Source organism: Pseudopodoces humilis, chromosome 15 (assembly GCF_049639895.1).
Source record: "Pseudopodoces humilis isolate 2021_Gansu_Grassland_sample_001 chromosome 15, ASM4963989v1, whole genome shotgun sequence".
NCBI lineage: Eukaryota > Metazoa > Chordata > Aves > Passeriformes > Paridae > Pseudopodoces > Pseudopodoces humilis.
The window spans coordinates 6,054,683-6,069,173 of record NC_142214.1 but is presented as its reverse complement, the minus strand read 5'-3'; the positions used below and the strand labels follow the sequence as shown (position 1 = coordinate 6,069,173).

The window sequence follows — 14,491 nt, the reverse complement described above, 5'->3', positions numbered from 1 at the left end:
TGGGGGACAATGCCCAGCTCTGTGGGCACTGGCACTGCTGGTGGAAGCTCCTGGGCAGTTCCTGTGCTGGGCAGACAGTGGCTCCCAAATGCTTTCCTGAGAACTTCCAACACAGAGGCTGCTGGATGCCTGCTCCTGCAGCAGGCACGGCCAGGTGAGTGGGGATGGTGCTGCCAGGTGAGCCCTGGGGATGGCAGTGCCAGGTGTGGCTGTCACAGCCAGGCGACACTTTGGGGCTGGAAGCCAAGCAGGCAGCCAGGTGGAAGCGGGGTGAGGCTGGCAGGTGGCTCTGCCTGCTGCACCTATTTATACACCTGTTTACATCACTGTCCCACAGAAGCCAGTCACCACCTTCAGAATACCAGCCAGGAAACAGGTCCTGGGGCTGGGGAACGAACGACAGAGTCCTTAAAAAATAGAAATACACAAAGCTGAGCCATGGAAAACAAACGGATTTTCCCGTCCTTTGGGAGGAGTGAGCTGTCGGGGAGGGGCTGCAGCCGCTGCCCCAGGGGCATGAGGAGAGCGAGGGCAGAGCCGCAGAAATCCCCGCGGCGCTCCGAGAGCAGCCGAGCGGGCTCTTGGCACGGGGCTCTGGCAGGAGCGCAGGGCAGGGCGTGCTCCGAGATCCGCGGCTCCCCGCGGCACAGGCAGGACGGACACGGGGAAAACAAACATGAAAACAACGGACTCTTATCCGGGGCAGAGCACGAGCAATCCCCAATGAGGCGTCTCATGATCTGCAGAGCCCTCGCATGCGTCTCCCCTGCAGCTCCCCTTCCCAGGCAGGGCAGGTTCCGACCGCGCTCCTTCCAAGCGCCGATGATTTCAGAGTTTCCCTCGATAAGGGGCTGGGCAGGGGCCAGCTGAGTCACACAGCACGCCAGGGACGGATCGCCGCAGAATTACCGGCGATCTGGGTGCGAGGAGGAACGCGCATCCCTCCTGCTCCAGGCTGGGAGGCGATGCCAGTGTGGACATGGCCTGTCCTGCACCAGCTGGAACCTCCCGGGAGACTCCTGGGCACCGACACTGGGGCAGCCGGACCTGCAGAGCACACTTAGGGGGGGTTGCCAAGAGCTACCCCCACTCTGGGCTCCTCTGCAAGGATTTGGGGGGTCTGGCTTTGAGCTTCCACCTCAAAGGGTCCCCCGATGCTCTGCAAGTCACCAGTTCATCCTGTGATGGAACAGGAACATATTGTGTTCCTTGTTCTCCATCCTCACAGCTACAAGGGTTAGTAACATTAATAAACTTCTTCTTGTTTTAAACAATCCCAGGCTCTTCAAAATCAGACTTGGCTGGGGGGAACAGGATAAAAAGGAGAGAGATCAGGTTATCTCAGGCTGCTCTGCTTGGTCTGACCACTTGGTCTTATCATCACTTGAACAACTCATGACCACATGTTCACCTGCGTGGGGAATTCGGTGAGAAGAAAGGACGTGGGGCAGAGAGGCTGTGTTTGAATGTGCCCCAGGAGAAAACAGCCAGCACAGGCCAGTGTGGACAATCCACCAAGCCCAGAACAGAAACAAGGTTCCAGAAGCTTTCTCATGCACACGTGTCAGAACTTCAGACAGAAGCTTCCAGTGTTTGGAAGATTTGTTAATGCTGAGTAAGGAAAAACAACTGCTGCCTCTTGAACTTATCCAGTAGTTCCAAAGCTGCTGCATTTTGGTGCTCAGTACCTGCAAATGGTGCTGATTGTTCACCAGATTTTTTTTCTATGAACCCACAGTTCTCCAAACTTCTGTGTTCCTGCCAGGCAGTGCAGCACAGCTCTGAACACCACAGCCCCCACAGCAGCACCTGCTCCTCTGTCCCTGGAGAATGGCCCAACCTGGCACTGCAGGCCCTCCCTGCAGCCCAGATCCATGGCTGGGCAGCCAGGGATCAGTGCCAGAGCCACGCTGTGTGGGCAGGAGGATGCAGCATGGCCAGGATGTGCCACAGGTGTCTGCGCTGCAGCAGAACCGAGCGGGCACTCCACTGTCACTCCACAGAGCCAGGCTGGCACCCAGCAGGACAGAAGCCACCTGTGAAAAACTGGGATGCCACATCCCTAGTTACCAGTGTGACACTAGCGGCATTAGGAAATAAAATATTCCAACAATACCTCAAGAAAAGCTGAGTCTTCATACAGTGACTCAAGAGGAAACTCTTAGGTCAGCAGCAGTGCTGCTGCGAGCTGTGGGCTGTGAGACACACAGAATATGGATAACACCCACATCCTCCCAGGGAAGCAGCCAGAAAAGGCAGTAGAAGATGGATGAAAAGCTCCCTGCATGCCTCATGTGCAGCACAAGAAAAAATATCCTTGAACACGTGAAAACAACTTCACCTCTTGTCCCGGCCCCTCGTTCTGCTGTACACAGGCAAGTCCTCGGGAAGCTTATCTGGGCTGGAAAAAGCCATCACAAAATATTGCACATTGGTTTGTTTAATGTGCTCAAGCCTGGTCCAGAGCCCTCCCACCAGCCCCCAGGCTGGCTTGGTGCCTGTGCCAGCCACCCCTGCCCACATTCCTGCCCCAGGCTTCCTAAAACAAACCAAGCCCTGGGCACACCTGGGCACAGATGGAGCAGTGTCAGCAGCAGAAGCCAGGGGTTCCCAGGGGAAGGCTGGGGAGCTCAGGACTGCAGCAGGGAGGGAGGAAGGGACAAGGAGCCAGGCCTGGGGCCACCACAGCATGGCCAAACCATCCTGTGCCCAGAATGGTGCCTCAGCCACCAGTAAAGCAAAGTAAACCCAACAGCTCTGCCCAGCCAAAGAGCTGCTCCAGGGGGAACAAAACCCAGCAAACACATCCCCCGAGCCCTGGAACACAGAGTGGGATCTGCAGCTGGACCTGGTAGATCCTGTGCTGGCCCCTCGTCTCTCTTGCCTGCACTGAGGATATGGCTCTGGCGCTGGGGATGAGTTGGCTTTCGGGAGGGTTTTTGTTCTTTTTTCTGCTATTGTGTTTTAGTCTCTGGTTAAAGCACGTCTGGTTTGGATTTGCACCAACTGGGGCCCTAGTTTTGTGCTCAGAGCTTGCAGCCCAGGAGCAGGAGCTGTTGGCTGCAGAGACCCTCTGCCCACCTGTGCTGAGGATACCTGCAGGGACCCAGATGCTCACAGGGAGAGCTGGGGTCTGGCTATGGGTGTGATGTCTTTTGAGACAGAGCTGGGAAGTCAGGAGACAATTTTAGAAATTACCAGCAGTAACTGGTGCCCTTAGTGGCTGAAATTCCCAGTGAGGATGAGGAAGACCAGCAAGGAGCTGACAGGCACAAGAGATCACATTATTGTGGGAGGAGAGTGATCCAGCAGGTCATTTCCCCCCTGCTCCACACTGTCTCTTGGCTAAGCTATTTTTGTGGGACAGACATTGTCACTGCAGCACCTCAACACCCAGCTGTGCCTTGCAGCAAAGCTGCTGCTTGTCTGGAGCCTCTCCTGGTGTGGGATAGACTCCTTCTTCTTCCCCTTTTTCCAGAGGAGCTTTAGGGTTGTATAGACACAGCCCCCAGGATCTGGCTGTAACATACTGCAGGAACAGATTCCAGCCGTTGTCCCCACAGCCTTCCCATGAACCAGGACATGGGGTTCTGGAAAACTGGGCAGACAGGACACTCTGGGTGGCTTCAGTCCCATTAAAATAACCTGTTCCAATGCTATGCTGCTTCCCACGCTGCACAGCATGAAACCCCCAGGCACCACATCCAACAACAGCACAGAAACCTGTCCAGAACAGGTCTGCCATGCTGAAGGACACAGCAGTTCCCTGAGGGGACGCTCCAGTTCCCACACACAGCTCTGTGGGACCTGCAGGGAGGATGATGATGGTGGGACCTTCCCTGGGTGTCCAAGGAACCCCATTTGTGGGGAAAAGCTCACACAGTCCCTACACATTCCTTTATCCTGTTATCCTTCAGAATGAAGTGCTCACAGTACCAGGGGAGGCTGGGAACCGCCAGCACACTCCCAGGCATTCTGCAGAGCTCCATGCTGGACAGAAATCAAGTGCAAAACCACATACATGACATTTGCATGAGAACTCACAGCTCCTCAAGCTTCAAAGGACAGTTTTCACCATCACAGCACTCCCAGGTCCTAATGAGAAAAGCCTCCCTCTGACATTTCTCCAGCTCTATTTGATATTTAATTGGGAGAGAAGATCAAAGACCAGGGGAAATAGGTGGTTTTGCATTATCATACACACAGCAGAGCACAGTGAGCAGGAGAGATTAAAGAAACCCACACTGAAGCACAGAAAGGAACTGCTGTAAAGCAGCCATTCTTACAGCCACAGTGATGCCATGGAGTCACAACTTCTGACACCCCAGTGGCCTGAGTGTGTGCCCTGAGCGAGGCTCCCCTGTCACACCACACTGGCCATGGCGAGCTCTGGGCATGCACAGGCTGCTGTTGGAGCCGAATCCCCAGTGCCCACATCAGGTCCTGATCCTGGCCAGCCCAAGGGGATGGACACCAACATGAAAGGACAGACACCCCCCAGTCCTTCTCCCTTCCTGACCAGGGACAGGCCACGGTGGTTTCAGCACTGCCAGTACAATGTGAGGGACCAGCATCGTCACTTGGCACTGCCAGTAGCTCTCCATCCTCCTGGCATGAAAAACAAGGGACACAGCCAACTTTACAACAAAAATAATTTCCATTTCAGACTCAAAGTATTATTTTCTATTATTGGCTTTCACACCCAAGACTGTTACAAATGAGTATTATTCTCTACTTTAGTCACTTTAATTCCCCACTTGGCAATACCAAATACTTTGTTTCCTTATGATGTCCCATGCAGTTGTGACTATTCAGCTGTTGGGGAGGTGTCAGCCAGCAAGAGAAATTACCACACTCAAAGGCAGCACAGGTAGGGCTGTGACTGCAGGGTGACCCTCCCCAGGATATGGTGGGCTGCAGGCCCCTGGAAGAGCTTCACCCCTGGAATTTTATTTGTTCCAGCTGGTGACATATCAGTGAGGGAACGGAACCAATTTCTCTCAATCCAAGAAAGGCCAAGGGAGTCAAAAGCCCCCTAAAGTGCCCCCCTCATTCAGGTAACCTGGCCTTGGGCACTTCCAGGGATGGGGCAGCTACAGCTTCTCTGGGCAACCTCTGCCAGGGCCTCACCACCCTCACAGGGAAGAATTTCTCCCCATTATCCATCTAACTCTGCTCTCTTTCAGTTTGAAGCCATTCCCCATTGTCCTGTCACTCCATCCCCTGTCCAAAGTCCCTCCCCACCCTTCTTGTAGGCCCCTTCAGGTACTTCACCCTCTATCCTCATTGGATCTCACTCTCCTAAAGAGACCACCACCACTTCTGCATCCCAGCGGCTCAGGGCACCTCCACCCCATCCCGTCAAGGGGCACAGGATTGTCAGCCATGGCTGGTCATGGTGAGGCCATGGCCAGTGAGTAGCTCAGATTCCCACCCACAGCTCCACATGGATAGGATTCAGAGATAAATCTATTTTTTTTAAGTTATCTGTTAACTAAACACAGAGAGCTGATGGAAGCCCAGGCAGGACTGGCCCCAGCACCTCCCTGGCAGCCTGCTGGATCAGCTACAAAAACACCCCACAGCATTTCAGGCAAGAAATCCTCAGCCCTGGGGGTTCTCAGTGCTGTCTGGGTGTGCTCTGCTTTCTTCTGCTTCTGCCCTTCCTCCTTGGCCAGTCTCCCTGGGCTGAGTCTGCTGACCCAGCGAAATCCCTCACATCCCTGGGCACTACAAACACCGAAAAGGGAAATGGTTTTGAACAAAGTGATGAAGAAAAGCATTTCCATTAGCAAGCAAGTTTGTTTTAATCCCTCTGATTTCCATTTTGTTGGGTTGTTTTGTTTTGTTTTTTTTTGCCCTGGATTGTGCAGAGATTTGGGTTTTTGTACCTACGTTAGGTCTCACAGCCCTGTGACGTCGGCAGTTTCAGTCACACCAGCTTTTGTCTCTGCTGCTTCCAGATGGGCAAACACAGGCTATTCCAGCCACGGCCTCGATAACAAGGAAGCTCTGAATTATTCTGAACAAAAGGGCAGCAGCTAAACCTATTAACACCAACTGAAACCAACCAGCTGGCAGGAAAACCGTGTGTGACCAGCGTGGATTGTCTGTGTCCCTCCACTGCCCCCATGGATGCTCTGCTGGCCTGGGCCTGGATTCTACTGCATCGCTAACAGCAGAGAATCGTGGAATCATTTGGATTGGAAAAGACCTTTAAGATCATGGAGTCCGGGAAGGTGTGGGAGACAGCACAGGGAAGGTGTGTACAGAGGTGTATCCACAGCTGTGGGGAGGGAAAACAAATCTAAGCAGTCAGAAGGTCAGTGTCAAACACGTGGGACTCGGTGGTTTCAGGTGACACAACCTGGCCCAGGTGCTCTGCTGATCTGTCAGCACTTCTGAACAGGCGATTCCCGCAAAGCCAGCACTGAAATCGACATTTCACTGGGGAAAATGCTCACCGTGATTTAAAGAATGACAGAACACCGACAACAAAAGGACTTAGAGCAGGGCGCTGCAGGGCCCCTCTGATGCCCACAGTGGTCCCCAGGGGGACGAGATGCCCACCGATGACCCCGCCGCGCTGCCCCGCGCCCGGGAGATGCAGAATAACGGAGCACCCTTCCCGAGCGGGGATCACCGTCCCCAAACGAGCGGACACATCCCCGGGAAGGCTCGGCCGGTCCCGCCGCCGCTGTCAACCCTGCGAGACGGGGCATCCGGCCTGTCCCTGCGTGGGGACAGCTGCGGGTGGCCCCGGGGGTGGCGGCGCAGGGACAGGGACACGCCGGGGGTGGCGGCCGCTGCCCAGGGAACGGGACACACCCCAGTGACCGGACCCCCGCCCCGGCCCGCTCACCGCGGATGGCGGCGATGAGCGCGTTGCCGTCCTTGATCACCTCCTTGATGAACTTGTTGGTTCGCTCCAGCTCCTGCTCGTAGCACTTGAGGCGCTCGCGGAAGTCGGGGCTGTCCAGGTAGCAATCGCTGAACTCCAGCGGCGGGTGCCCCATGGCCGCGGCTCGGCCCGGCTCCGCCGCGCTGCGCCTACGGAGCGCTGCCGCCGCCGCCCCGGGCGCCCCGCGCCGCCGGCATCCCGCGGGCCCGCCCCGCCCGCCCGGCCCCGCCCGCCGCTCCCCGCCCGCTCCCGCAGCCGCGCCTCGGCCGAGGGACCCCCGCCCGCCCGCTCGCCGCGCTTCCGGCCGCGCCGCTGCCGCCGGGAGGTGTAGTCGGGGCGAGCCTCCCGCGGCCGCCGCCCGCCCCGGCCGCTCCGCTCCCCACGGTGCGGGGCGCGCGGTCCGGTCCCGTCCGCTCCGCCCGATCCGGGCCGGGCGCTGCCCCCGCCCCGCCGCCCGCCCCGCGTGCGCCCCCTGCCGGCGGGGCGCGCCCGGCGCCGCCCGCACGCGTTGCCATGGACGCCCCGGCGGCGGCGCGTGACGCGAAGGCGCGTGGTGATGACGTAAAGCGGCCTCCACGTCGTCCGGGCGGCCAAGATGGCGGCGGCGGAGGGGAGCGGGGCTGGCGGGACCCTGGTGAGCGCGGCCGGGGGGTCCTGTGGGGAGCCGGGGGGGCCAGACGGGGAAGCGGGGAGGCCGGACTGCGGGCGGGCCGGGGGCCTTCGGGCCTCCCGGCCTCCCCCTCCCCCTCTCCCTGAGCAGGGCCAGGCAGTCGGTCAGGTGCTGGGTAAAGGCCAAGTGGGGTCTGGAGGCCTGGGCGGGCGGCAGCTCGTCCCAAAGGCGGGGAGGGGGAAAGGGGCCGAGGACAGGGGCGAGGAAGGACACAGGGAAAGAAGATAGGAAAGGGGACAGGGTCAGGCGCAGGGCCGAGGAGCCGCCGGGCTCCCGCCGTGCTCCCCGTGCCGCAGCGTTTGCCGTAGAACCGGTCTGGCTGTGCCCTGTTTGCCTTCACCTCCGGCCTCCCGAGAGCTTTCCTCGGCCGCAGGCGGGGAGGGCATCAGGCCGGTTAAGCCTGGCCCCTGAGCGGGCTCGGTGTGTGCCCGGGCTGGCGGTGCCCGGGCGGCTCCCGGCGCTGTTAAATGCGGGTACTCGGGGGCAGTGCGGCTGTGCAGCCCTCAGGCGTCACCTGCCTTAAAACACAGCTTTTTATTCTTTCAGTTACTGCTGCTGGAACGGAGCACGGAGGGTGGGTTCTGCGGGTGACAGGGGACAGGCTCACACACACCTCCTCACATGGGGCAGCCGCAGCCCGGCTCTGCTGCAGAACCTTTTAGTTGTTGTATCCCTGAATTCTGAGCAGCTCTGCCCATCCCCAGCCCATCTGAAGTGCCCACGAGCATGGTTGTGTTTCTAACTGAAGGTTTGTATCCATTCAGTTCCCAGGTCTGGCAGATGTGTCGATATCCCAGGATATTCCAGTGGAAGGAGAGATCACTGTCCCTGTGGGATCTCACTCTCCTGATGAGGATTACTCCACACTGGATGAGCCAGTCAAGGACACAATTGTGAGTCTGAACCTGTGGCTGGGGTAGAACTCAGGTTTTTCTGGTGTCTTTGGTAGCTGTTTTGCAAAACCTGTGTTTTTGCACAGCTCTGCTCAACCTGTACTTCAGTGGGGATTGTTTTAGAACTCATCACGTAAAACAAATTCCTGTGGGTCAAAAAGTGTCTGAATTGTGGCCCAAAGTTTCTCTGTGATCCTGAAATCAATGTGAGGGCAGAGGCCTCAGTGGGAGCTTGTGAGAAACTACTGACTGAAGGTATTTTTCATTTATTTTCTTTTCCTTGAGGAGCGAACAAATTATTGGTTATATTCTGGTGTTACTAAAAGATACAATATTGTGGTTATTACAGAAGAGGATGGGATGCTGTGGTTGTTAAGGAATGCAGGAAAAGTAGTCATTGTTACAGAGGATGCTTCAGAATATCTTGGGTTGGCTCCTCTTCTTTTTTGCTATCCCTGTTCCTTTACTTTGGTCTCTTTGCTTTAGTTGGAAGCTGTAATTTCTGTGAGGGGATAAATTCAAGTGTTTTGTGTTTGTTTCAGATGAGGGACCTGAAGGCTGTTGGGAAGAAGTTTGTCCATGTTATGTATCCCAAGAAGAGCAGCGCACTCCTCAGGGACTGTACGTGCTGGGGCCTTCCTGATCTGCAGAGGAGAGGCAGAATCCAGTGGGACAGGGATTGAGCAGTGCTGAACATCCTGAGTAGCAGAGTTGACAGCCAGGGTGTCACCAGAGCTCTGTGGCAGGGTGGTGTGGGGCAGGATGGGTGGAACAGGGAGCTTTAGCTACTGGTGGGTCTTGAATGAATTTCATTAGAGATCATGGTGTAAGATGCTGAATAAGAAAATCGTAAAGCACTGAGATGTGGAAAATGGCACCTTGGGCATTGGGCAAGGGACTCTGTCTCTCCTAGGAAAGTGGAACTGAGATGGTTCTGTGACTTTTGTGATGTGTTTTCCCTCTCCCTGCAGGGGATCTGTGGGGCCCGTTGGTTCTGTGTGTCTCCCTGGCTCTGTGAGTATTCCGGGGGAATTTGGGGTTTTGTAGCCCAGTGCATGAGGGAAATGAGACATTAAAAGTTACTAATTGATGTGTTAAGATCAGTTTCATCTGATCCCTCTCTGTCTTGTGCAAGCACTGCTGGGTTGGTTCTCTGATAAAATGTGTTTGTGGCACTTCAAGCCCATTAGTATCTCCTGTTCCTAAGTTTAGGATTCTTCCTGGTCCCCTGGCCTAGGAATGGTTTTACTGGAGATGTCTCATGTCCTGATTCAGCTGTCGTGCCTGCTGGAATAACCCCTAGTTATTCCAAGGTTTCTCTGAGGCTGGTTTGTTCAATCACACACTACTCTACTGCTGTGAGAGGTACCAAAACTTTGGTACTTTAATTTCCATCTCAGCCTGTTGTCCATGGCTTGATTCCCTTCTGATTGCTTTCACAGCCCTCAAAACAGGGAAACAAATGTACTGAAATCACCTCAGTTGAGCCACAACCATTTTCCTTTCCTGTGCAAAACTGAGGATATAATGAAAACATAAAATGGATGAAAAACTGTGGGCCTGCAGCATAACTGGGGATCAGTGTTGGGGCTCCTGCTTTGCCACCTACTCCAGTCTAGGAAAGCTGATACCTCCATCTGTCTGTTCCCCACTGCAGCTGTTTCTCCCTGTTCCCCACTCCAGGATGCTGCAGGGTGGCTCTGCAGACAGCAAGGATGATGGAGGGCCCCAGTTTGCCGAGGTCTTTGTCATCATCTGGTTTGGGGCCGTTGTCATCACACTCAACTCAAAGCTTCTGGGAGGGACCATGTGAGTGCGGGTTTGTTCCGTGGCAGTTCACGGCTCCTGTGCATGGAGTTCTGGCCTGACTGCTGGTTCTCTGCTGCTGTCTCCCTGTGCAGCTCCTTCTTCCAGAGCCTGTGTGTGCTGGGGTACTGCGTGATGCCGCTGACCGTGGCCATGCTGGTGTGCAGGCTGGTGCTGCTGGCGGGCGCGGGCACCGTCAGCTTCATCATCCGCCTCATCGTGGTGGGGGCCATGTTCGGCTGGTCCACCTTGGGTGAGTCCCTCACGTGTGCCCTGTGCTTGGGGAGCTTGTTCTGTGTTCATTCCCTCAGGCAAAACCAAGGGATGCTCTAGTCTAAGGTGTCCCTGGGCTGCTGAAGGGCTCTGGAAATAGTTCTTCCAGTCTTTGAGCTGGCAGAGGTTCAGCCTCTGCCTCTGCTCCTGGTGATTTCCATGGTCGTCTGCAAATTGCCTTGGGCAGCAGGATGGTGATTAACTATTAATTCTGTGAGACTGGTGGTTTATTCTATGATTATGTTATAAATACTGTTAGAAAATGCTGTTTTTTATAGAGATGCATTTGCATAATCTCTCTTGTTCTTTAGCTGTGAATCTGGCTCTCATTGTACAGTGTTAATCAGCATTTATGGCCAGGCTGATCGGGGCTTGGAGCTTGGAAGTTGTCCCTGCCTGTGGCAGGGGGTGGAATTGGATTTCCTTTCCAAGCCAAACCATGCTGTGATTCCATGATTCCATGACTTGTCATTCTGTATGGTAAAGGAAGTTTCACTTGGTGATTACAGCCTGTTGGTTTGAGCAGTGGTTTCTTTTTCAACACAGTTGCAGGGCAGTTTGCTCTGTGCAGTGGGGGCTGTGAGGGTTCTGCTTCTCCTGCTCCACGTGTTTTGTGTCTCCACAGCATCCACGGCGTTCCTGGCTGATAGCCAGCCCCCCAACCGCAAGGCACTCGTCGTGTACCCCATCTTCCTCTTCTACTTTGTCATCAGCTGGATGATCCTGACCTTCACCCCCCAGTGAGCACCATCCCGAGGGACTGGTACACAGACTGGACTTTTTCATGGACGCTGCAGTGAATCCTTGGCTTTATCTCTTTCTAATTTATATATAGGGATACTGTAAAAAGGCAGGTTGTGGGATAAAGCCAGAGAGCTGCAAAAAGTGCTCATTTGTGTGTCCCTCTTTGTGAAAGATAACTGAGGTCCAGCTGCTGAGGGGTTTATTTAGCCCTGTTCTGTACTGGTGTTAAATAAACAATGCCCACTGGGACAGGGATTGTTCCATCTGAGTAGAGAGCGGGAGATCCTGGATTTTCAAGCTGCTGGGAGATGAAGTTTGCACGACTTGGCAGATTTCCTGCCTGTGCTTGGATTCTCACTGAAGATAAAAATGCCTTATCAAACCACAGAACTTCACTGCAATGTTGTGTGGAGAGGAAAGAGACATGTCTGACTCGTTTTCATCCCCTTGTAGAGTGGTGGGGTGGACAGCCAGGGCATTGTGGGACTGGGGCTTTCCCAGGAAAGGAGAGTTCAGTCAAAACTCAGTTGGGTTGGAACGAGCTGGTGGCAGGGAGTTTCTTTTGTGTATATCTGTGTGTTGTGTGTGTCCATCCCATCATGTGGCAGGAAAGAGGGTTCCAGCTTGGTGCCTTCAGCGCTGCATCCATGAGGGGACTGTGGGCTCGCTGCAAGTTACGGACCTGTGACCACAGGGAGCAAAGCTCAGAGTCCTGCAGAAATGCTGAGACTGCTTTGTAGCAGGGACTGGGCTCTCACTCTGCATTTGGGAAGCAAAGATTCCTTGGAAAGTACCATGAATGTGTATGTATGATAAAAAAAAGGGGCTCTGTGCAGGACATTGAGGTTTTGCTGCACAGGCTGTTTGGGTCTGAAAAACCATACCAGGGCTTGGGCTCCAAAGTGTTAAAACAGCTCGAAGGAGGGGAAGTAAATGGTACTAGAGGTGCTGGCTGTTCTGAAGCAGGATGTGAATTCTGCTCTCACCTTCCTCTGTGTGATTGTTCCTTTGGTTGTTCATGGGGTCAGCAAAGAAATGTGTACAAATGTGCATTTTGTTCCCTTGTACTTCCCATGAGATGTCAGACGCTGTTCTGTGGATTGTCTTGCGGGGTTTTAATTTTGCTTAATACTTTAATAGAAGGGAAGAGGCTCCTCCAGTCACTGCAGGTGCATTGTGTACCTCTCCTGGCTACAGGTGTGCAAGAGTCAGGTGTATCTTGGCACAGACATTGGGAGCTGGGACTTGCTTTTGGAAACTACAGAAATGATTCATGTTGTCTGTTGTTCTCAGTCAGCAATCCATGAAATATCTGAGGTGAAAAAGCTGCTGTAAAATGTCCTTTTTCCTACATTTGTGCAGACAGACTGAGGTCTGTGTGTTCTGCTGAGATGTGAATGTCCCTAATTTCTAGTTATATGTGCAAGAGCAGTCTGTGCTGTAAACACTGGCAGTGGGTGGGAGTTGGGATGGAAATTGCTGAATTTCAGATTAAAAGTGCATTTTTGCATTTGTGGATAACGAGCTGCTGCATGTGGCAGGGTCTGCCTGTGGCACCAAGGGGCTGGAGGGGAGCTGTGCTGGTTCATAGACATGGGAAACATGGAAAGGGGAATTTTTAAATTTCCATTAAATTATTGCTGGTATGGAATGTGGTTTTTTCTTTTAAGTGTGCAGTTTTTCATTTAAATGTTAGCTCAGCTTTTTGAAGCTGAAAAGAAGTATTCAAAGGAAGTGGATGGTAAAGCTGTTGACGGTTGTGGTGGGATTCCTTGAACCAAATCTTTCCGTTCTAGAAGAATTTAACCACACTTTCAAAGAAATCCTTGGATTCTCTCTGGGTCTTGTGACTTGAGCTGCTGTTCTGTCTGAAGGATTATTGGAGTAGCATTTAATTGATCCAGTAATATTTTGAAATTTTTTGCATGATTTCAGAAGGTCAAAAAGCCCAAAGTGGGGTTTGTTCCTCAGCCACCCCTGGAGGTCCTGCAGAGCCCCTGCTGTGACAGAACCAGTTGTCCCTTGGTGAGAGGGTTGTCCCAAAGACAACAGGACATGGGCATGTTAAACACAACCAAAACATTTTGGTTCAGGGAAACAAAATGCCTTGAGATTGTTTGATATTTGCAGATGCCTAGAATTAATCAGCTGATTGATATTCCTTTAAAGTGCTGGTGTCACCTGTGAGTGCTGAGTGCTCCCTGAATGTCCCTTATCCTGTCCAGCCAGGTGTCAGCACATCTCTCCAAGGGCCCTGCAGGGCAGTGATCTCTGTCACCACAACAGAGAGGTTTCATTTGTGCTGGAAATGTCTGTGGTAAGAACTGTTGTGCTTTCCAAGGGGAAAGGCTTTTCCTTCTTGTTTAAAGCTGCTGGGGATGGGCAACAAGGAGAAGCAGCTGTGTTGCCTACAATGGAGTGTTTGAACTGCTCTGCAGGGAAATGGCTGATCTTCCAATGCACAAACCAGGCTTTCTTTCCTACTAGGATTTTTTTAATACTGTTTATCAATAGAAGTTGTTGTATATGTTTAATTTTGATCTATTTAATACCAATAAAAAGGAAAATAATTTGTTTTAACTTGAAAAATTCAAACAGCTGGAAAGTCACGTGGGCAATGTGACATGTTGATGGAAGCTCAGTGCTCTCTGTACCCGTGGCACCTGCAGTACCAGGAGCTCCCCTGGTCTGGCTGGGGCAGGAGTGGGGGGGTCTTGCTCCCCAGTCCCTACCCTCCTGTCCCCTGGGGTGTCCTCATGCCCCACACAGAGAGCAGGACATGTGCCAGAGCCCCTGAGGCTGAGCTGGGACAGTGCCCTGCCCAGGCTTGGGTCCTGCTGATGCTCAGACTGCTCAGGGAAGGAGCAGTGCTGCTGCTGTACCCCAAGATCGGGGTTCCAGTGGCTTCAGGGTCGGGAGGTCTCAGGAGCCACGCGAGGGACCAGTGTGTGGCTCAGCGGTGCTGACCAGGGCTGAACGAGGCTGGGGGAGATGGGGCAGCAGAAACCTGGTAGGAAGGGTCCTGATGGGTGAATGGGTATTAGGGCCCGTCCCTGACCGGCTAATGAACCCATGGCAATTAAACCTGAGCCGCGCCAGGATTTGAGGCAGTGGCCGGGAGTGTTTCCGTGCTCTCGCTGTGCTGCGGGCTGGCAATGAGGACACCCATGAGCCTGGCTAGGGGAGCCTTGGCGCTGGTGGCAG

The 14,491-nt window shown here is 54.0% G+C and overlaps 2 protein-coding genes across 3 annotated transcripts in view; one reads left to right on the top strand and one right to left on the bottom strand.

Annotated features, from left to right (window-relative positions):
- OPHN1 (oligophrenin 1) overlaps nt 1–7,078 on the bottom strand; it is a 51,175-nt gene extending 44,097 nt beyond the window's left edge. For both annotated transcript variants that reach the window (XM_088062709.1, XM_088062710.1), the window contains exon 1: nt 6,863–7,078. In XM_088062709.1, the coding sequence (XP_087918835.1) occupies nt 6,863–7,016 (154 nt within the window). In that variant the 5' untranslated portion in view covers nt 7,017–7,078. The remainder of the gene's footprint in view (nt 1–6,862) is intronic.
- Nucleotides 7,079–7,468: 390 nt separating this feature from the next.
- Nucleotides 7,469–13,876, top strand: YIPF6 (Yip1 domain family member 6). Its single transcript, XM_005526149.3, has 7 exons — nt 7,469–7,535; nt 8,336–8,464; nt 9,007–9,085; nt 9,436–9,478; nt 10,148–10,273; nt 10,366–10,523; nt 11,169–13,876. Exons 1-7 carry the CDS (start codon nt 7,497–7,499, stop codon nt 11,285–11,287), a joined length of 693 nt encoding a protein of 230 aa, XP_005526206.2. The 5' UTR covers nt 7,469–7,496; the 3' UTR covers nt 11,288–13,876.
- The last annotated feature ends 615 nt before the right edge of the window (nt 13,877–14,491 follow it).

Bases quoted from the DNA above. Each gene is read 5' to 3' on its own strand.
- YIPF6 (XM_005526149.3), top strand. From the start codon at position 7,497: ATGGCGGCGGCGGAGGGGAGCGGGGCTGGCGGGACCCTG. The intron at 10,274-10,365 runs GTGAGTGCGGGT...CTCCCTGTGCAG, and splicing joins AAGCTTCTGGGAGGGACCAT to CTCCTTCTTCCAGAGCCTGT. The intron at 10,524-11,168 runs GTGAGTCCCTCA...GTGTCTCCACAG, and splicing joins GTTCGGCTGGTCCACCTTGG to CATCCACGGCGTTCCTGGCT.